Source organism: Ceratosolen solmsi, unplaced genomic scaffold (genome assembly GCF_000503995.2).
Source record: "Ceratosolen solmsi marchali unplaced genomic scaffold, CerSol_1.0 scaffold35, whole genome shotgun sequence".
Classification (NCBI taxonomy): Eukaryota; Metazoa; Arthropoda; class Insecta; order Hymenoptera; family Agaonidae; genus Ceratosolen; species Ceratosolen solmsi.
Genome location: NW_011948423.1, coordinates 3,136,892 through 3,157,203, shown reverse-complemented (window position 1 = coordinate 3,157,203; position 20,312 = coordinate 3,136,892). Strand labels below are relative to the sequence as shown.

At 33.2% G+C, this 20,312-nt stretch overlaps 7 protein-coding genes across 7 annotated transcripts in view; 3 read left to right on the top strand and 4 right to left on the bottom strand.

Annotated features, from left to right (window-relative positions):
• Window positions 1–989, bottom strand: part of cher (filamin A protein cher) — a 57,136-nt gene extending 56,147 nt beyond the window's left edge. The window contains exon 1 of the mRNA XM_011499511.1: window positions 688–989. The gene's annotated coding sequence lies outside the window, so the exon portion shown is untranslated. The remainder of the gene's footprint in view (window positions 1–687) is intronic.
• A 3,231-nt stretch (window positions 990–4,220) lies between these two features.
• LOC105362157 (Succinyl-coenzyme A synthetase beta subunit, GDP-forming) lies at window positions 4,221–6,621 on the bottom strand. Its single transcript, XM_011499510.1, has 7 exons — window positions 6,282–6,621; window positions 6,004–6,103; window positions 5,332–5,927; window positions 4,944–5,078; window positions 4,725–4,853; window positions 4,536–4,644; window positions 4,221–4,463 (listed from the first exon to the last, which is right to left on the bottom strand). Exons 1-7 carry the CDS (start codon window positions 6,481–6,483, stop codon window positions 4,403–4,405), a joined length of 1,332 nt encoding a protein of 443 aa, XP_011497812.1. The 5' UTR covers window positions 6,484–6,621; the 3' UTR covers window positions 4,221–4,402.
• A 57-nt stretch (window positions 6,622–6,678) lies between these two features.
• Window positions 6,679–9,144, top strand: Srp68 (signal recognition particle 68). The gene is made up of 3 exons (XM_011499509.1): window positions 6,679–7,089; window positions 7,247–7,584; window positions 7,805–9,144. The coding sequence occupies exons 1-3, from the start codon at window positions 7,014–7,016 to the stop codon at window positions 9,092–9,094; spliced, it is 1,704 nt and encodes a 567-aa protein (XP_011497811.1). The 5' UTR covers window positions 6,679–7,013; the 3' UTR covers window positions 9,095–9,144.
• A 317-nt stretch (window positions 9,145–9,461) lies between these two features.
• r-l (rudimentary-like) lies at window positions 9,462–11,226 on the top strand. The gene is made up of 2 exons (XM_011499508.1): window positions 9,462–9,657; window positions 9,830–11,226. Exons 1-2 carry the CDS (start codon window positions 9,517–9,519, stop codon window positions 11,093–11,095), a joined length of 1,407 nt encoding a protein of 468 aa, XP_011497810.1. The 5' UTR covers window positions 9,462–9,516; the 3' UTR covers window positions 11,096–11,226.
• Window positions 11,227–11,433: 207 nt separating this feature from the next.
• On the bottom strand, window positions 11,434–13,126 carry Nubp2 (NUBP iron-sulfur cluster assembly factor 2). The gene is made up of 5 exons (XM_011499507.1): window positions 12,965–13,126; window positions 12,452–12,540; window positions 12,170–12,391; window positions 11,759–11,912; window positions 11,434–11,683 (listed from the first exon to the last, which is right to left on the bottom strand). Exons 1-5 carry the CDS (start codon window positions 13,073–13,075, stop codon window positions 11,477–11,479), a joined length of 783 nt encoding a protein of 260 aa, XP_011497809.1. The 5' UTR covers window positions 13,076–13,126; the 3' UTR covers window positions 11,434–11,476.
• Window positions 13,127–15,550: 2,424 nt separating this feature from the next.
• lsn (vacuolar-sorting protein SNF8) lies at window positions 15,551–16,904 on the top strand. The gene has a single exon (XM_011499505.1). It carries the CDS (start codon window positions 16,100–16,102, stop codon window positions 16,853–16,855), a length of 756 nt encoding a protein of 251 aa, XP_011497807.1. The 5' UTR covers window positions 15,551–16,099; the 3' UTR covers window positions 16,856–16,904.
• A 237-nt stretch (window positions 16,905–17,141) lies between these two features.
• On the bottom strand, window positions 17,142–19,614 carry LOC105362152 (intracellular protein transport protein USO1). Its single transcript, XM_011499504.1, has 5 exons — window positions 19,395–19,614; window positions 19,255–19,333; window positions 17,674–19,160; window positions 17,485–17,592; window positions 17,142–17,413 (listed from the first exon to the last, which is right to left on the bottom strand). Exons 1-5 carry the CDS (start codon window positions 19,442–19,444, stop codon window positions 17,224–17,226), a joined length of 1,914 nt encoding a protein of 637 aa, XP_011497806.1. The 5' UTR covers window positions 19,445–19,614; the 3' UTR covers window positions 17,142–17,223.
• Between the last annotated feature and the right edge of the window lie 698 nt (window positions 19,615–20,312).

Below are 20,312 nucleotides of genomic sequence, written 5' to 3'. Positions count from 1 at the left end.
TTTTCTTTTTTTTTTTTTTTTTTTTTTTTTTTTTTTTTATAGGTCTACGGTAATGATGAATCACTGTTGGCGCAAAAAGGAGTTTCTATCGAGTGGTTGCTGTTTGAGGTGAGTACGGCAAATTAAATCGCTGATTTATTTCTTAATGATATTGCCGACGACTTTACGACGAGCGAAAAGTCTCATTATTTGCGTTTACGTAGTTGTGAAAGGGAGTTTAAAAATATGATTAATAATTTGGCCCCAATTAAGGGGCATTCCAACATTTAAATATTGCAACGGAATGATTCGAGCTTGTCGGAAACGCAATGCCGATGTTGAGCTTTGAAACATTCGAAACGTCGATACACCACCTGAAAATTTATCCATTTTCTGCTCCGGAAGTTAAATCTAGTCACATTAAACAATTGATACAATGCGTGTATTATCGCCTCGAGCTTTCCCGAATAATCATAATGATGATGCGACTTTTTATAAAGCCGTTCTTCGATGAAGCTTTCGAAATAGAAATTCAATTGGCCTGAATGGGTCTGAAGTCACGTTAATCGGAAGGATAATAAATTCTCTAAGGTTTATTAAAGTTTTGGCATACGCTTATTTTGCGTGATATGTACGCACAATCGGGCGTCTCCGATGACGCATTAACGAATAAAATACAAACGAAGCGAAGGACTGTGGCGCTTATACCTGAAAAGCTCGTGGCGAAGACCGAAGACGTCGACACGTAAATTGGTGTGAAAGTTGTTTCGGAAAGCCGGCGATGCCTCGTTACTCCGTTAATATCTTTAAGTCAGCCGATAGTAGATAGTTTAGCACACGCGGGTTAACACAATTGCCGGATCACTTGGTGCTGGCCGAGCAACGATCGCACCACTCTCCGTTATTCAATAAAACACCAACGACAATCGGCTTCCCTCGGCCCAGTGTGTTTTAACGTGTCGTTGGCCGCGTTTACGTCGTGGTCGTCGTCGTCGACTTGTCGCCGTTACGAAGGCGAATGCGACTCTGACTGAAGTTCTCCAAGAATAGTTCGCGGTCCCTCGTGTGTTTCGCCCCCGAGGAAGCGCCCGCGATGAAGAAAGAGAACCAGACGGAGATAGCGAGATAGCGTGCGCGAGACAGAGGCACACACACACACACACACACACATGTGAGAGAGAGAGAGAGAGAGAGAGAGAGAGAGAGAGAGAGGGGACCGGTCTATATATATGCACGCGGGCCTTGTGCGTACGGCGAGGCACACGCATACGTACGCGAGCCACCGGGGAGTTTCGTATGCGCCACTCCACCGCCTAAAGTGCCGGATTGAATCTAAAAGGAAAAGAAAAAGAAAAACAGGAGTGGAGGTAAAAAGATGAGCGAGAAAGGGAAGGAACGAAAAAAAAAGTAATGAAAGAAAGAGAGAAAGAATGAAAAAGACGAGGGAGAGAGAGAGAGAGAGAGAGAGAGAGAGAGAGAGAGAGAGAGAGAGCGATAGGGGGGGGGGGGATAAAGGGGAGATAAGGTGGCTCTTCGCTTTGGCCGTATTGGGTCGAGTCCTTTGGCCATGGGCAGTTTAGCGAAGTCTCCGCGAATCCATAATATGATCATGTGGCGGTTGCTCGAAGGTTTGTTACTGTTGTTATAAGGAATTCCGAGGAGCTCGTATTTAATGGCATGGATTTCCATTCGCTCTCAACGCGTACGGCAAAGTGAGTGAGCTAAGCTTTAATGATTTTCAAGGGTATTTTAAAGAGGATATTTTTAATGGATTTTCAGTAATGCCGGTAATTATCTTCGTGTATTTATAGCTTTGTAAATAGTTGTTCAGTTATAGCGTAAAAGAATAAATATAATTTGATGCTGCTAATGTGTGGATACACACGACTGACTGATTTGGTTTACTTAGATTCATGGAATTGCAGGGCTTTGGCAATTTTTCCGTTTATAATTTTTTCTTTTTTTCTTTTACCATCGTAAGACTACTTGGCAAATTACGTATATAAACGAGCATAAAATGTTTAAATTAAAATCGTCGTTACAATATTATCGTTATCATAGGCCAAATGTCGAAAAAGTTGGTACTGACTCAAATGAAACATCTAATAACGTTGATTGAACAAAAAATATTATTTATAGATCACAGCATAAAGAAAGTACGGAGAGTAAGTATTGTAAATAATGATAGATTTAATGAGTAATTGGATTTGGCAAAGCGAATTGAAAAAGTAATCGAAAATCAATAAGGTGATAAAATAAATGATAAATGTGACATTGGCATGAAAGTGAGTAATTAATAAAGAACGCTGATAAAATAAAAGAAAGAAGAAGAAAGTCTTATTAATTATAACGAAAGACTTAGGCGTATAAGAAAATTCTCAAATTATGAGAATTAACAAACAATAAATTTTTACATTAGTCTTAAACGTATTTACGTCATTAGATCATAGAAATAATTTATGGTCGAGGGTGATATATGGAATGAGTTTTATATTAATAAAGTAATTCTTATAATGTCCATCAATTTCAATTTATTTGTCTGAACCAAGTATATCGAACAGTGAAAAATACGACAATGTCTCATTGATTTTCAAATATCTGTTTACGTGTAAACACTGAAAATCACGATACAGACTAATTATTACAAAAATGTCTCTCAGCTTGTCTATATCAGGCACATACAAAGATAAATGTTTATACTATAATTGAATTCACGCAAGCCTATAAACATAAAGTATATACGATAAGCGATTTTACATAAGACATAAAAAATACTTATTCTAGTTTTTTTCATTATAATGAGAGAGGGAGATAGTTAGAGATAGAGAGAGAGAGGGGGGGGGGAGAGAGAGGAGTCAGCCAGCACTCGACATTGACGCTCGATCAAAGTGTATAGTTTTAAGGTTTGTCAAGTACGTCACCAGCCCCTGTGTATTAATTGTCTCTGCGGTAACTGCAAAGTTATCTCGTCGTTTTATCGGCGAGACCGAGTTAAACATAAATACGAAACACTGATTTTTTTTTTTTTTTTTTTTTTTTTTTTTTTTTTACTCGTTTTCTGCCAAACCGCCGACCTCCCGAGCGCTTACCCACAAACGCCCATTTACCGCGAGGTAAGAAGAATTCGCTCAGTGGGCCATTTCCCGTGACTATTATTGTTCGCGGTCCTCCTCCTCCTCCTCCTGGCTCCACCGACCCCATCCATCGCTTCTTTCGAGCGCTTTCAAGAGAGAGTGGGTGATGGTGGTGGTGGTGGTGGTGGTGGTGGTGGTAATGGTAGTGGGGATAGGGGGTGAGGAGTAGGAGGAGTAGGTAGGAAGAGGAGGAGGGGACTAATCGCCGTCTCGCTCCAGTCCTCGGCGCCAAAAATCCGGCCGGAGTAAAGGAGAGGCGAGAGCGAGGTCGCGATCGGCGTCGCTCGCTTTTTAAAGAAATTCTCCACGTAATCCCCGCTGGCTGACCCGCTGGCCCACATCTCGTGCGTCGACTGAGTCGCGCGCGCGCGCACGCAAAAGCGAGCTGAAAAGTCGCGCACCCTATATGGCCGTGCGCGGTCCTGCGGCCCTCTACGCGCACACAGATAAGGCCATAATGGTGGACTGGGGACGTCCGGGGACGGCGCGACGCGAGCTCACGGCTGCCCACTTCGGAGCGACAAGCCGCATCTGGTCGTATGCCGATCCTAGAGAAGAACGAAGTCGAGAGCGGCTCTGCCCGAATCGACGACGAGCCTTTCTTATTGTCGAGGTCGTCCTCGGCGACACCGGCAGTGGTGACCGAGCATGGCACGGAATTCGATGTAGAGAGTGGGGGGAGAAGAGAAAATATAATAAAGACGCCGGCTGGCTGACCGACCGGTGTTATATCGATCGCAGGACTGCAGCGTTTTCTTATTTATATCTCCGTTCGTTAATTTAATTTTAGAGGTTCAAGTGGTTTGAATGTGGAGAGTTGAAAGGTTGGAGCTTATCGGCATACCTCGATATCTCTTAACGATTACGTCGCGGACCAGAGGATTAAAGGAGTAGATCGGCCAGTACTTTACGTTTGCTTTTTAAACGAATTCTACTTGCGAAACGCTGTAGTCGCGCGAGCGATGACTACGATTGGAGGAGCGTTTATCATTTAAATCTTTTGGGTTTATTGTATGTAGTGTTTAGTAACATCGTTGGACGTTTGTCGAAGTTAATGTCCAAGCCCTCGTATTAATTATTATTATTAATTATTAATTATTAATTATTAATTATTAATTATTAATTATTAATTATTATTATTAATTTGATGACAAATGAGGGGAAGATGAGCATGATACCACTGGTAACGTTATCGTATTGTCTTGTCGAATGATCAATGGATATGATCACAGGAATGATATGCCAGTCTTCCGATAAATAGGCAGTAAAGGATATCGATATAGTGAAAATTATTGCGACACTTTTAGCTTCACGTCATTGTGCCTTTCATTTAGCTCTTCATTTTGAAATCTGTAAAAGTTTGTCGATATAAATTACAAAAATATGTTTGTACTTTTTATCCGAAATTGTCTTTATAATCACTTTTTTATAGAGCCGACTGCTTTTTTGGCCGCTTCGTCGAGATCGTTGGCAGTCAAAATTGGTAAATCAGATTCAGCTAGAAGTTTCTTAGCCTCGTTTACGTTTGTGCCTAAAACAAGGTGGAGAGATTTACTTGAGTAATAGCACTGTCATAAGAGAGAAGTCATTATAAAAAAGTTTATTATCGACCTTCTAGCCGCACAACGAGCGGAATTCTTAGGCCGAGTTTGTGAACAGCCGCAATGATTCCTTTAGCGATGGTCGTGCAATTAACGATGCCACCGAAAACATTAACGAGTATCGATTTCACTTTTGGATCTGCAATAACAATGGTAGTTGTCTGGGAATTTATACATAAAAATTCTTAAATTATAATTGAAAGTAGGATATTTAACATTGGTGGGGCACCTTCGGTGAGGATTCTGAATGCTTGAAAGACTTGATCTTCTTTCACACTGCCCCCAACGTCTAAAAAGTTTGCCGGTGTGCCTCCATTTAATTTTATTATGTCCATCGTTGCCATGGCAAGTCCAGCTCCATTCACTGTTTGTTAACGACAAATATTTAATAATATTCATATAGGATAGTAAATGCGGTGAAGTACGATGAAATCTTTAAATACATTTATGTACTATAGAGCATAGAAGAGAAGATATTTAACATTATCTATTTGAAATAAAAAGATAAGCCCAATTAAGGCCTTCCTTTAGCATTACTCTCGCTTTAGACTTTAGACAAAAACGTATTTTCGTTTCTTACTTCAAATCTTAATAAGCGTCAAAATAAAATGAAATACCCAAGCATCCAATATTTCCATCCATTCCAATGTAATTTAAATTAAATTTCGAAGCATCTACCTCCCGGGGATCTTGCTCGTTAAGATCTTCTAAAGCAAATATATCTTTTTGCCTAAATTCTGCATTATCGTCAAATGATATTTTAGCATCGACGGCGATCACCTCTTCGTTCGTTGTTTCGACCAAAGGATTAATCTCAACTTGCAGCGCGTCAATGTCTACAAACAACTTCCACAAATTTTTCAATTCGTAGACCGCCTTTTCATTCGTTTCCTTTTTCGTGAAACCCAAAAAGTCAGCGACTTCCTTCGCAATCTCATGGTCAATACCATAATATATATCTAACGGTATGGTTTTAATTTTATCTGGAGTTTTTTCAGCTACCGTCTCGATGTCCATTCCACCGGCTGGAGATGCTATCAAAACAGGTCCGTTGTAAGTTCTGTCCATGAGTATACAGACGTACGTCTCTTTAGCAATATCCACCGACTCTGCAATCATAATTTTCTGAACTAAAATACCATCCTTGGAAGTTTGCTTAGTTACCAAGCGATGACCCAACATATTCTTCACGTACTCCGCAACCACTTTTGGGCTTTAGAAAATAAAGAAAATATTGAAAACAACAGTCCTGGAAATTCTAACCTCCCCAAATTACCTAAGCAACTTACTCTTTGGTGATCTGAACTCCACCCTTAAAGCCATTGTCAAACCAGCCCTTTCCTCTTCCTCCAGCCATCACTTGAGCCTTTACCACATACTCCTTGGCATCTGGAATTATATAACATTAGTCGCTATGCAGTTTAAAAGAATCTCTACACTCTCGATCGCTCAAATTATACAATGTTAGCTATAACATAGGATATAGGTAACATCGTTAGCCTAAAAAATCAAATAATACACTAACATTCATTTCTTAAGATTTAATTTATCATACGATATAACGTACGTAATGTCTCCAAGGCCGTGGCAGTTTCCTTTGTGTCCTTAATAATTGCGAAATTTTGTACCGATACGCCGGAATCCCGTAATAACTCTTTACTTTGATATTCTAATAAATTCAATCTTCTAACAGGTAGGGCTCGTAATTGTGTCAAGTTTTTATAAATTCCCAGACAATCCAGAGACTTGCGAATTAAAAAATTCGACATCTTTCTGATCTTCAATAACCACGTACTCAAGAATTCTTAAAGAAAACGCTTAAAATGTAAAAGTAAGTTTATAAATACATATCCATGCACGTACGTATCAGCGAATTACCACAATAAGCGCAACATAATACCGTGAATCATAATAAAAAAAAGCTTACCCACTGCCTTTATTGCCGGCAAAAAAAAAAGAAAGAAAAAACAGTATTTAAATACAAGATAATCGAGACGGGAAGACAAATTTGCACTGCTCTATTCGCTACTTTCACCCGCAAAGTTACGGAGCATTGGCATATCAGTCATGCACACCCAATTGCATTATATCTTCTTGCCATGCGTCCGCGCGTGCGCAGTGATTAGCAGCCGCGGCAGTTGTCGCAAACTTGACGACGTGAAATGCTTTTGACAATTAGGACTGGGAGGGGGAGTTAAAGGGCCTGTGTTGACACTCCTCGATTTTCGAATGAAATTTTTGGTCTGTGACTGCTACTTTGCGACATCGCGTGGATCAATAATAGAGCCCGAAAATAGCAATGGTGCCTAAGGAAGATAGCGATGTGGATCAAGAAGATGTTCAAGTACCGGGGATTAAAACTTATTCTTTAGAAAGTGAGTTGTTCGGCGGTGCGCTTCTTTAACCTAAAATTTAATTGAACCTGCCATATGTTTTTGCTAGTATCGATTTCAAAGACGACGATGCATTATTCGCTTATGTCCTTTACTTTTCATTATTATTGTGCCTGATTTTCCTTTGGCTGTGTTTCAGTATTGAAAATCATCAAAGAAGCCCAGCAGCAACATGGATTGAGACACGGCGATTATCAACGGTACAGAGGGTACTGCTCACGACGACTGCGACGTCTTCGTAAGGTTCTTAAGGTTCCTCAAGGGGATAGGCGGCATTTCAAACGCCGAGACATAATAGCCTCGATGGTTAGCGAAGATAAGTTTTTACAAATTCCATTGACTATGGCGGAGCGAGCTTGGAGTTACGCCATGCAACTGCGTCAAGAGTCAAACACAGAGCCTAGAAAGAAATTTCATTTGATTTCAAGATTGAGAAAAGCGGGCAGTCATGCATTAGAATTGCAACAGCTCATTGAAGTAAGAGTAATTAAAGAGTCGAAAGACTATTTTAATTTTAAAAGCCGAACGCACCTGTCGACCTATAATCGAGCCAAATTGAACACAATGGTGTAATGATTCCTGTGCACGTACTTTCGTTTTTATGCCTATGGTTCGCTTGTAGCTTGTGACGTTTAAATGTTCATAATTTAACGATGTGTCATTGTCTTAATTGTAAAATTGTTTTTAAATTTCACAGAGTATCGATTGCGATCCCCGAACAAAATTAGAAGCTCAAGCGTACGTCGCCTATATCCAAGGATCGATAAATTTTGAATTGCAATCTTGGGTGCCAGCGATGGAGAATTTCAAAAAAGCTCAAGTTGTTTATGAAAATCTGGCCAAGGCGTTACCCGAATCCGAACAAATTATATACAAAGCTCGCGTTGAGGAATTAGCACCAAATTTGCGATACTGTGCGTACAATATAGGTGACACCACTGCCATTGACGATCTAATGCAGATGCGAGGTAAACTAAGCGGTGAATTATTGAGCAACTTAGATTCATTGATAACACAAACTCGTGACAAGCAAGTCAATTCTGAAGAAGTATTCTGGCGTGGGAAATCTTGTGGTATCGTCCCGCCAAAGGCTGCCTCTCTATTAATGGCTGATTCTAGGCTCGATAATACACTGGACAAGCTTGATAAAAACCAGGCCAAAATTGAAATTCTCGAAGCACATTTAATAGATTGTAAAGACGCTGTCGCAGCTGTTCGCGAAGAATTCAAGAATGATTTGAAAATTAAAGATGTCGATAAAGCTCCGCAACACTTACTTACCTATTTACAGTACATTAGACTCTCTCGAACACTCGATAGAAATTTAATATTAGTGAAAATTGCAGAGGAGTCAGAGAAGACTAAATCTCAAGATATTGTACGATTATACGAAGCTGCGCTTCAGAATCTTGTGGAAATGTCAAGACTGCAAGTCGACGAAAGTTTCTTGCAAGAGCACGACGCTAAGACAAAGAGTTATAGAGCCTTTCGATGCTTCTACATGGCCAAATCATTGGCCAACCTTCACAGATGGCGTGAAGCAATGGTACTGTACCAGAGATCTTTGCAACACGTCAAAGATGCAATGGAACATAAAATTCTTTTACCAAATAGTTTGAAAAATGAGTTGATTAAACTCGAATCACTGATCGAGGGAGCCCAGTGTGCAGCTCATGCACACAGTGTTTTAGAAGACGGTCAAGAAGAAGATATAGGTATTAATAAGCAAGTGAAAAATAAAAAAATGCTTGCAGAACGATTGCACGAGTATGTAGAAGATCCATCGTTGTTAACCAAGCAACCAAACATTTGTAAACTACCACCTCCAATGCAAAGTATTCCATGTAAACCATTATTTTTTGATTTAGCATTTAACATGATCGAATTTCCTGATTTGTCAGATAAGCTCCAAGAGCAAGATAAAAAAGGTGAAAAAAGTGGTCTTGCTGGATTGGTCAAGGGACTTTGGGGATGGGGTAATAAGTAAATTTCGTTTGTTATTTTTTGTCAATAAATACATTTATATCGTGAATGAAATATATTTTCTTGTTTATAAGATTTTTAATGCATTGTATTAATGCATTGGATTGTTATTATAATAAAACTTCCAATTTAAAAGACCAAGGTAATGTAAAAAATTATTATTCCTAATTTATCATTTTCGGTGGTTGGTAGCAATGAAAGAACACAGCTACGAAATTTTGGTATTTACCGAATCAGAATTCATGTGTGACAACGGTTTTATACGCATATTGTAATAACGCGATTCAAGATCTAAATAAATTATAAGTTAACAATCGAAAGTGAATTTGTATTATAATTTTAATTCATATATATATGAATGTATATAGACACCCTCGCACGCACACACACATATATGTATGACAAATTTTGATTAGTTTTTTAACAATGAAAATAGATTTGAAAGAATTAGCTGCAGAGCTTTACGATGTCGGTGCTATTAAATATGGCAATTTTGTAACAAAAATCGGACTCCCAACTCCAATTTATATCGACTTGAGAGTCATTATTTCTTATCCAGACTTATTAGTACGTTTGATATTAATTTTTATTTAAAAGAAACATTACGCTCTAAATCAAATATTTTATTTTTTTTTTTTACTGTTTGTAAGAAAAATGAAATACTTTATGCGTTTAATAATTTGAATATACCTGTTGAAATTATAACTATTAAATAAATCATGACATTCAATTATTTCAGCTTCGAATATCAAAGTTTCTCTGGAATCTTACAGATGAGCAGAATTTTACACACATATGTGGAGTGCCGTACACTGCTTTACCTATAGCTACAGTGATTTCTACAGAGTCATCTATACCAATGCTAATACGAAGAAAAGAAGCAAAATCCTATGGAATGAAAAAAATGGTAGAAGGTGTTTTTAAATTAGGAGACAGGCCAGTTATAGTAGAAGATATTATAACAAGTGGTTCTAGCATTATAGAAACTGTTACAGATTTAAGAAAGGAAGGTCTTAATGTTAATACAGCTCTTGTGATCGTAGATAGAGAACAGGGTGGTAAAAAGAATTTGGAAAATGCAGGTATCGCTGTTAAAAATCTGTTTACCATAACGGAACTTATAAATTATCTGCACGAAGCTGGAAAATTAACGGATGAATCTGTAAACGTAATAAAAGACTATATTAAAATAGTTAAAGCACCATTAACAAAAACAGATAATAACGATCGCTTAAAGTTAGATTTTATCTCGCGTTCGAAACTGTCAAAAAATCCAATGGCTATTAAATTGTTTAAATTAATGTACGAGAAGCAGACAACGCTTTGCTTAGCAGCTGATTATAGAAAAAGTCAAGAAATTCTTGATCTCGCAGACATTGCTGGATCACATATAGCTGTTTTGAAAATACATGTAGACATCATAGAGGATTTTGAAAAAAGTTTTGTGGAACAAATAAAACATATCGCCACAAAACATAATTTTCTCATAATGGAAGATAGAAAATTTGCTGATATTGGTCAAATTGTATCATACCAATATAAAAATGATGTTTATGCTATTTGTGAATGGGCTGATTTAATAACAGTGCATCCAATTTCTGGAAACGGTATATTCCAAAGTATTAAGAATGATTTTGATGCTATATCACACGATAGAGGAATTTTCGTAGTAGCAGAAATGTCCTCGGAAGGAGCATTGAGTATGGGCAATTATGTCACATCCGCTATTACTAACTTCAAAGATACAGATTTAGTCACTGGCTTTGTTTGTCAAAAGAATAACTTCACGGAACCAGGCCTCATTCAACTTACACCAGGTGTTAAACTTACCGAGTCTAATGATAACTTTGGCCAGCAATATAATTTGCCACAATATGTTGTTAATTCAGGGGCAGATTTAGTTGTTGTTGGTCGAGGAATAACGCAAGCTAAGGATAAATTAGCATCTGTTTTACAATATAAAAAAATTCTTTGGGAAACTTATGAAAATAGAATAAAATGTTAAAGATCTTTCATAGAAATATCTTAATTTAATTTTGTTAAATATTGGATATTAAAGCAAAGTGACTAAACTAATCTAGGAAGTTGAAAATATGTTTTTAATATTTGCGATTTATTATTAGTTAATAAATTAAAGTTTCATGGCTTTATAAAAACTAGAAATTTTTTTAGTCTAGTGAAATAAAAATAAATATGAATAATATATTTCTGATATCACTTATGATAAATATACCTTTATTTTTTATGACTATCTTAGCTTTGTACAAATAACAAAAACATATTACTTTTTATACGTTTATATAGTAAAAATATTTTTATATTACAATAATGTAAAAAATCGCAATTATATAATAGAAAATTTTTTAAATGAAAATGTACAATTTATTTATGCTTCTTTACTTTTGGTTATTTCCAATACTATTTTACTAAAAGCTTTTGACATTTCACTGTCTGGATACATTTTTAAAATACTGTGGCCTCTGAGCTCTAATTTACCAATTGTTGGATCAATAGGCACTTTAGTTATGAAAGGTACGTTTACCATTTCTGAAAGAGAGACTCCACCGTTAGAAGAGAATATGTTTGTGCACTCCTACAAAAGCAATTTTCATTTCATGAATTTTATTGTAAATATGAAACAATGTTATTGAAATGGCAGATAACTTACCGAACATGATGGGCAAACAAAACCACTCATGTTTTCAACGATACCAACTATTGGTATACCGGTTTTTCGGCAAAATGTAATTTCTTTTAAGACATCGTCAACTGACACTGCCTGTGGTGTAGTAATAACAATTGCACCATCGCATTTTACATTACTAAAATAATAATCGTAATTTACAATCGGCTCATGTTAGAAATCAACGTACGTGTTTCAATTTATTCTATCGTTAAACATCTACTGACTTAAATTTGTTATTAATTAATAGCACTTAGTTATACATCTAAATATAAATCTTAAATTATAACTAAAAAATGTGACGCTTACGTTTGTGCATTACATTTGCATATTTATTTAAAATTCAATTCAATTCAAATTCGTTTCAACGGTCACAGATACTTTATAAAAACGTACCGTAAGTTCTCCATTACTGTTATATGCTCGTCAGAAGTGCCAGGTGGAGTGTCAATAATAAGATAATCAATATCTTGCCAGACAACATCCGTTAAAAATTGCTTAATCATACTTGTTTTTTTAGGGCCTCGCCATACTATGCTATCATTTCGATTTTTCAATAAAAAACCTATTGACATAACTGCTAACTTTTGTTCGGAATCGGCAAAAACTGGTACCCACCTATAAACAATTATCATTTCATTATTAATCATTTCAAATAGAATCAGCGATTTAACTCACCCTTCGCTCGATTGATGAACATCTTCAACTTCTAAGTCTAATAAGTAGGGTATGCTCGGTCCACATAAGTCAATATCTAAAAGACCTACCTACAATTGGACGTTTATTATTGAAATTAATAGGAAGACTAAGATATAACAGGATAATTTAATTAACTACGAATAAACAATTACTTAAAAGGCGTATTTATAGAAATTATATTGACCAACACTTGAAACATCGTACCATTATAATATATACAATATTGTCATGACAAATAAATAATTATATTTTGTTCAATTACAATTAATGAATTTTAAAATAAGATTGTAATTGTGCTGTTACTGGGCTAGGAAAAATCAAAACATGACTATTTACGAAAAAGACAGAAACATGTGATATAAGAATTTAAAATATAGTTCTAAAAAATAAATACAATTTTTGCTTAAACATCGACGAGCAATTAAAGTCCTTTAAATACTTTAACAAAACAAAAAAACAACATAACCTTTAAGATACCTAATAGGTACTCACTTTAAAACCAGATTCTTTGAGAGCAAGGGCTACTTGTGAGCTTACAGTTGATTTACCAACACCACCTTTGCCCGAAAGTACTAAAAATACATGCTTCACACTTTCGAGCATTTTGTGATATATAAATAGTTTATTAAAATATTAAAATCTGATATAGACTAGTTTCTTCGGTTCTCACCTCTCCACACTGCAACTCGGTAACGATAAATCAACTATACATTATTATTAGAGGAAGTATTGTTGTTACTTGTGACACGAAGAGGAAATTTGTAGAATTTTATAGTATAATTCAACAATTTTCCAATCTTAATCGTAGCTATGGGATTTTCTTAGCTCGCAAGCTTAGCTTGCGGTTCATTCTATTCTCATGTTATGTTGAGCTTTAATTTATGTTAAGTACCTCCTTTCTTTAGCTTAACTTAGTTAATTTTTAGAAATTCTATGAAAATGAAGGAAAAACATATAATCGATTTAACATTTCATATTTGTTTGTCGAAGATCAACCATAAGTCAGAAAAGCTATTGGTTTACGATTAAATTCTCCTGTTATTGATATAAAAACTTATGTACTGTCGAAAAAGAAAGAAAAAAAAGAAAGAAAAAAGGTGAATCAAACTGCATTTTCGATATATCAAAACCAAATTTGTCTACAAGTGTTGACTTATTTTATCGATAAAAGAAAAAAAGAATAATAAAATGATATTGAAGTCACTTTAATTACGAATATGTTTTCTGTGCATTTAAATTTGTCTTACGAGCTGTCACTATGTAATTTTAGTACTCTAAATGTGAAAAATTTTAAGATGGACATTACCAAGGTCAAAAAATCCATCAAATATCATCTACCTACACTGCATGCTTAGTTTTCTTATTCTGAAGAATATTATAAAAATAAATATCAATATTAATCTTATAAATATAAAAATGAAATTGCGTGGATTAACAATTAAGGGAAATTTTTACAGAAGTCGGTGTTATCAAATATACAAACGAAGATACATAAAATATACAACAACTATTTAAAGAGTATAACTTTTCTTTATCAAATATTTTATTAATTAATTACACAGATTTAATAATATAAAGCTTGAATTTGATCAATATAAATAATATAAATAATCGGAGCTCTGCTTAAGCAAGCCTCTAACATTTCATAATTATCTAAAATGTACGATAAAATTTAGTGATCGTAAGCTGTAAATACGATAAGAGCGTGACAATTACGTAATATTTAAAAATAAATGATTTAAGTATCAATAATTAAAATGAGCAATTATATATCGTTCACTGCAATTGTAAATTAATCATATTTACGATCTATAAATTTATTAAACTATCGATAAGAATTACATGTAAAGGTCAGAGTATTCAATTGCTGTTTTGTTTGTTTGTTTTTTTTGTTGTTTTTTTTTTTTTTTTTTAATTTTGTTGCTTTCGCTTACAAAAACATTCGTGCGAGAAAATATGCCATCTCATTGCCATTGGTATGGCTGCGATTTTCATCAACTAGCGTTAGAGATTTTTTTCTCCATATTATTATAGAAATGGGCTATTATGGAAGTATATTTTTATTAATGGAATATCATGAAATATGTTAGTTGGGATACAAAGTTATGCCAGAACTTTTAAGTATTGGAGCGAGAGTAGGCCGAAAAAATGGGAAATTCATCAAAAATAATTAATAAAAGGAAATATAGTGCGATGGATTTATGTAAAAACGGTTTAATTGAAAAAACATTTTTTTTTTTTTTTGACTCTCACATTGATAAAAACGTGAAAATAAAAAAATCATCAATGAAATGTTTAATTAAATTAATTGTTGAGACAAATTTGTGTAATCTTCGATAAAACACCTATTAATAATTAGATCGTTTACAAGTCTGTAGTATTTGTTTGAACATTCGTTTAATTTATATATACCATAGAAATTAATTTGTACAAAATCGTCTTGAAAACATAGACATTTTTACGAATTTAACTTAATTAAAATGTAAATCTTCGTTTGTTTCAGTTTGTCCAAAAATTTAAGAAAATTCTAAAACGAATAGATTGTTTATTAAACAAATAGTATATAAGATGTTCGTCAAATATTTACATACATCATCTCAGTTTATTGATTAAAATTACATTTATCTAAACATAGTATTATGTAATGAAATAAAATTACAAATCAATGTTTATATATATAGTTATAGAGGTGACTTTGATAATGTTTTACCGTAGACATTTCAAGTAGAAAATAAATTTATATGCTTTTGAAAGGTCCTACATTAAGTTTATCGAGACTTCAGACTTCTTGAAATTTTAATTGAAAATAATGTAGCCAAGTAAGAAAAAAATTATCTATCCGAATGTTAAGACGCAACATCGCATCTTATTTTATCTCAGGGATATTACAAATAAATAAAGTTATCCGCAATATAATTGCCATATTATTTATAACGAGAATCGGTGGATTATTAAGAAATACGAGGTCGTAGCGCCACCTACGTTTTACCTACTAATTTTATTATACTAAAAATCCATTGGATTTTTAATGTTTTACCGCTATAGTGGAGGATAGATTTTTCTTGGTAATGATGAGGCTTCTTTGTAGTTAATCAATTTTAAATTATAAACAATCTGGTCGGTGAAGAAGAGGTTTCATATTCTCGCAATGCATGCTGCTGACTGCCACATTGAAGGGAGTAAATCGAACATCGAGGTTTATTATAAAATAGCAAATTACAATTTGCGTTTACAGTATTGCGTATAATAATTAAATTCTGTTATCCATCACTTGATAAGCTTTAAACGAAGTGATAATGTGTTAATGTGGTACAGTAGCCTGTTATTACGTGCATAAGAAATGCCGTTTCCAAGATTTTAATTGAATCTCATCAAGTTTATAGGAGGAATGGTTGATTGATGTCGAATGGATGGAATTTAGCCCGATTTTCAAGATTATTTAAGGTTAATTTAATTTTAACTTGTTTTCTTTAAAGTATAATTTATTTTGTATATTTGGAAATTTTATTGAATTATGTTGATGTTTTTAATGGCATAATACCTTGGATTAACATGAAATAATTAATTCTAATTTTTCTAAGCCTTAATGCCGATTTTTATAGTATAAAGAAATTAATTAAATCAAAAATGAGAAGGAAACCAGGAGTAGGAGCGATTCATAAGCAAAAATATGAACAAGAGCGATATAAAGATAAAGGTACGGAGCTTCAGGAGAATCAGTTTGAACAGATGACTAAGCAGTTGGAAACATTTCGAATAAATTTAGAGGATTTTGCTTCTAAGCATAAGAGCGAAATAAAAAAGAATGCACAATTTCGTCGTCAATTTACAGAAATGTGCGCATCGATTGGCGTCGATCCTTTAGCATCGGGTAAAGGCTTTTGGTCAGTTCTTGGGATTGGAGATTTTTATTATGAAATTGCAGTTCAAATTGTTGAGGTATGCCTCGCAACAAACTATAAAAATGGAGGATTGATATCTTTAGATGAGTTGAGAGATCGTTTGGTTCAAGCAAGAGGACGTCGTAAAGAACATCAAGAGATAACGAACGAAGATCTATTAGCATCGGCTAAAAAACTTAAAATATTAGGAAATGGATTTTCCGTTGTTCCTATTAGTAAAGGAAAATATTTAGTACAATCCGTTCCAGGAGAATTGAGTATGGATCATACAGCTGTTTTACAGCAGACAAACAATACAGGAAATGCATTCATTTCTAAATCCTTGTTACAAAAAGAATTAAAATGGGAAAGCGAAAGGGCTCAGAAGGCATTAGATCATATGGTTAAAGAAGGATTAGCTTGGATCGATAAACAAAATGGAGATGAGCCTTTGTACTGGTTTCCAAGTTTGTTTACCGCTTGCATTGCTTCAAAAACATAAAAATTTCAAATGTATTTACTAACAATTAGATTTTCATTGCAAATTTAATAAAATTTCTTTGTATAATTCATATATTAATAATAATTAATATAATTCTAATTGTTCACTCAATACAAATTTTTCATCTTTAAGTTTCGTTTCATTAGTGAATATCTCTTAATAAACGTCACACATAAATAATAATAAATATCTGTAAAATCAAATTATCAAAGTATTAAAATTGCATAGATAAAGTATATTACAAATAAATTGTATAAAAAAAAACTAGATTATCATATTAAAAATATTTTTTTATGTAACAAAATTATGTATTTTAAAAATAAATTATGTTACTGTTTTAACTGTGTAAGTGTACTTTTGAGCAAAGGTCACCGATTTTCCATATTTCTATTATAATTTTCAACAAATTGTGTATTACAACGAGCAAGAAGTTGTTGATAAAAGAGTAATTCTCTAGTCAGATTATCATTTTGTTTTTGTAAAATACTAATTTTGGTTTTAAATTCTTCGGTACGTTTTTCAAATTTTGACGTAAGTGAATTAGCTTCTTCTTTCCATCTGTGAATCGCATAAAGATTATTTAATTTAAATTGAAGCATTTAATAGCTTTATGTTCTCATAATAATTACTTGTTGCTCAATTTTTGATGAGTTTCAACGTGATGAGTTAATTCCCTCGTTTTCTTATCGAATTTCTCTTGCAGTGCCATACTTGCAATTGATTTGAGGTTTATCAACCTAATAAACATGAAATGTAATTTCCAAATAATTTCAAAATAGACATTAATTATTGTATTAAATTATATATTTAATATTTACGTTCGTTGTTCGTTATTTCGTTTATCCAATGTACAATCAGATAATGTTTTTGTTAAATGAATAGATCTTTCTGTATTTGTAATTTTCTCCTGTAAATCATGAACTTTACTTTCGAGTAAAATTTTTTCATGATTTCTTCTTTGTATTTCTTTCTCAAACGACATTTCTAATGCATGTAAATTATTGCTTAAATACTCTTTGTCAATAAGTGCTCGAGATAACTGCCTTTCAAAATTTGAACATTTTTCCATAATTTCTCTTGTGTGATCATTTCCTTCTCTCGTATGATCTTCCGAACCATTTAAGTTCTGAAATTGAAAGAATCTCAATCTTTCACTGGTATTAGACAGCTTCTCTTGTAAATTACCAATCTTCTGTTCTAAAAATTGAATTCTTTCATCATAAATAGCTTTTTTACAATTATCTTCATTTGTCTGTAATGTACATTCGTTTCTTTGTAAATTTTGTTCACCATTGGAAATTTTCATATTTGATTTAGAGAATAAATTATCCGAGCCTTGTCTAAATTTTTCTAATTCTTCCTCAACTAGCCTATAGTCTCTTTGTGATCTATCCAGTAATGTACCCTGCTCTCTTAATTCTGACTTCAATTCCTTTATTTCTAATAAATATTTTTTAATATTTTTATTATAAGTTTCTTTCACTTTAAGCATCTCTGCTTCCAAATGAGCTTTATATTCTTCGGATAATTTGGATAGGTGTAATTCAAGTTTCATTTTTTCTTCAATTACTCTTGCTTCCCTTCTCAAAATAGCTTCTTTTTCTTTGACTGCAGATTCTATTAAATCAACAGCTTCCGACACTTTAGTTTTAGCTTCATGATCTTTTGAAGCCATAACAATTGCATATTTTTCGGCTTGTTTTAACCTCTTTTCTAAATCTATTTTTATTTGCTTGATTTGTTTCAAATCATACTTAGCTTCACCTAGATTTCCTTTCAATGAATCTATCGTTTCTTTAAGGTTCGATTCTTTTTCCATTGATTGTTGCTGATAAATACTTAATTGTTGAATTATATCATTTTTTTCTTGAATTAATTGCTCGATTCTGTATTTACTCTTTTCGCATACCGTTTGTTGGGTAAAAAAATTTTCTTTAGCTGCTACAAGTTTTGATTCAAGTGTAATTATTGCTTCTGAGTACGTTTCTTTAATATTATTTATTTGTTCTTGATAAAATTGTGGATTCTCTGTGGCACTTGTGTCTTTTTTGTAAATAGTTTTAAGTTCATTCTCCATAGCATCGATAGTTTGTAAAGACATTTGCCAAAGTTGAAAAACAGAATCTTTTTCCATTTGTAAAATTGTAATTCTTTTCTCAAGATTCGTTATAGCTTCATGATCATAAATAACACTATCACATTTTTCATGATTGCACTCCGCCAAAGACCGATTAATATTATCATTAGCATTTTTATTTTCTTTCTGAAGACTTTCGATTAGCGAACGAAGCTTATTTTGTTCCAACTAATTCAACATTGACAGGACAAGATATAAAATTACATTAATTACCATAAGATTTATGAAAATTATTATACTTAATATTTAAAGCTAACTATACCTTACAATTACCTAATTCTTCTTTTAACGAAGTAATAATTGATTCATATTCGTGTAATATTGTATTTTGATCAACGAATCTGTAACAAAGTTAGGTCGTACAAGTTTATGTAAATAACATTCTCATAACCTAGAACTTACTTGTGCTGAAACACTTTTGCCTCTACTTCAGTTGCTGATTCTTGAAACATTTTTTACTTTTACAGTAACAAATGAATAAATATTAGATAATAGGCTATAATTGCTAAATAAATATATCATACTCATTATACGAAGTCGGTAAACACATTAGACGCAAACTCTTGTCCCATCCCAATGAAGCGTCCATTTTTAAATAAAAACAATATACAAACTACACTTGCTCCAAAAATTGGAAGCACATTATGTTTTATATGTGTTTGTATTATTGAAGACATGACATGATTAAGTATTGAAATCAAAAAATTACGTTACCAATTGATATGAATACAAATCAAATTCAAGTTCATTATCCGTTTTTCAAATGGCAATTGTTAAAATTGAGAGAAAGTGGGGTTAAATAAAGTGTTGTGTAAGCTTTTATAGAATACGAATTGATATTTTGAAGGAAAAGAAAACATATATATATATATATATATAAATTATTTAATTAATCATCTATAAAAATTGTGTAATAAAAATGTATATATTAATAGCGGATTGTATGAAAAGTAATTATCTACTGAAATTAAAATGTTTTGGAAATTGAAAAATTTGAAAATTCTATTTCATAGAATTTGGTAATAACTGCCAAGTAGAATGTAAAAGAATATATTTTTACACGATATTGTATAAATATATAAAATTATTGTTTTAAGCGACTAAAAATAACAAGTATCAGTATTAAATTTGAATGCATATTCGAACACTAGTAAGACTAATTTGTTATTTAACGTTATATCAATTAATAGTTATAGTAATTAAAATAAAATGTCAAAAAAAAACAAAAAAAAGTACTGGATTAAAAAAATTTAATGCAATGTATATTATATAATATTTAAGTAAAATAAAAATATAGCGGTAGTTTACCAAAGTGAAATA

Excerpts from the sequence above, each read along its gene's own strand:
- Srp68 (XM_011499509.1), top strand. The coding sequence starts at position 7,014 with ATGGTGCCTAAGGAAGATAGCGATGTGGATCAAGAAGATGTTCAAGTA. Across the intron at positions 7,090-7,246 it reads TAAAACTTATTCTTTAGAAA|TATTGAAAATCATCAAAGAA; the intron begins GTGAGTTGTTCG and ends GCTGTGTTTCAG. Across the intron at positions 7,585-7,804 it reads AATTGCAACAGCTCATTGAA|AGTATCGATTGCGATCCCCG; the intron begins GTAAGAGTAATT and ends TAAATTTCACAG.
- r-l (XM_011499508.1), top strand. The coding sequence starts at position 9,517 with ATGAAAATAGATTTGAAAGAATTAGCTGCAGAGCTTTACGATGTCGGT. Across the intron at positions 9,658-9,829 it reads TTTCTTATCCAGACTTATTA|CTTCGAATATCAAAGTTTCT; the intron begins GTACGTTTGATA and ends CAATTATTTCAG.
- LOC105362157 (XM_011499510.1), bottom strand. The coding sequence starts at position 6,483 with ATGTCGAATTTTTTAATTCGCAAGTCTCTGGATTGTCTGGGAATTTAT. Across the intron at positions 5,079-5,331 it reads TGGAAATATTGGATGCTTGG|TGAATGGAGCTGGACTTGCC; the intron begins GTATTTCATTTT and ends GTTAACAAACAG. Across the intron at positions 4,464-4,535 it reads GCAGTCGGCTCTATAAAAAA|ATTTCAAAATGAAGAGCTAA; the intron begins GTGATTATAAAG and ends AAACTTTTACAG.
- Nubp2 (XM_011499507.1), bottom strand. The coding sequence starts at position 13,075 with ATGCTCGAAAGTGTGAAGCATGTATTTTTAGTACTTTCGGGCAAAGGT. Across the intron at positions 12,392-12,451 it reads GTTCATCAATCGAGCGAAGG|GTGGGTACCAGTTTTTGCCG; the intron begins GTGAGTTAAATC and ends AATTGTTTATAG. Across the intron at positions 11,684-11,758 it reads TTGTTTGCCCATCATGTTCG|GAGTGCACAAACATATTCTC; the intron begins GTAAGTTATCTG and ends TTGCTTTTGTAG.
- LOC105362152 (XM_011499504.1), bottom strand. The coding sequence starts at position 19,444 with ATGTTTCAAGAATCAGCAACTGAAGTAGAGGCAAAAGTGTTTCAGCAC. Across the intron at positions 19,334-19,394 it reads GCAAAAGTGTTTCAGCACAA|ATTCGTTGATCAAAATACAA; the intron begins GTAAGTTCTAGG and ends ACTTTGTTACAG. Across the intron at positions 17,593-17,673 it reads CGAAATAACGAACAACGAAC|GTTGATAAACCTCAAATCAA; the intron begins GTAAATATTAAA and ends CATGTTTATTAG.
- lsn (XM_011499505.1), top strand. The coding sequence starts at position 16,100 with ATGAGAAGGAAACCAGGAGTAGGAGCGATTCATAAGCAAAAATATGAA.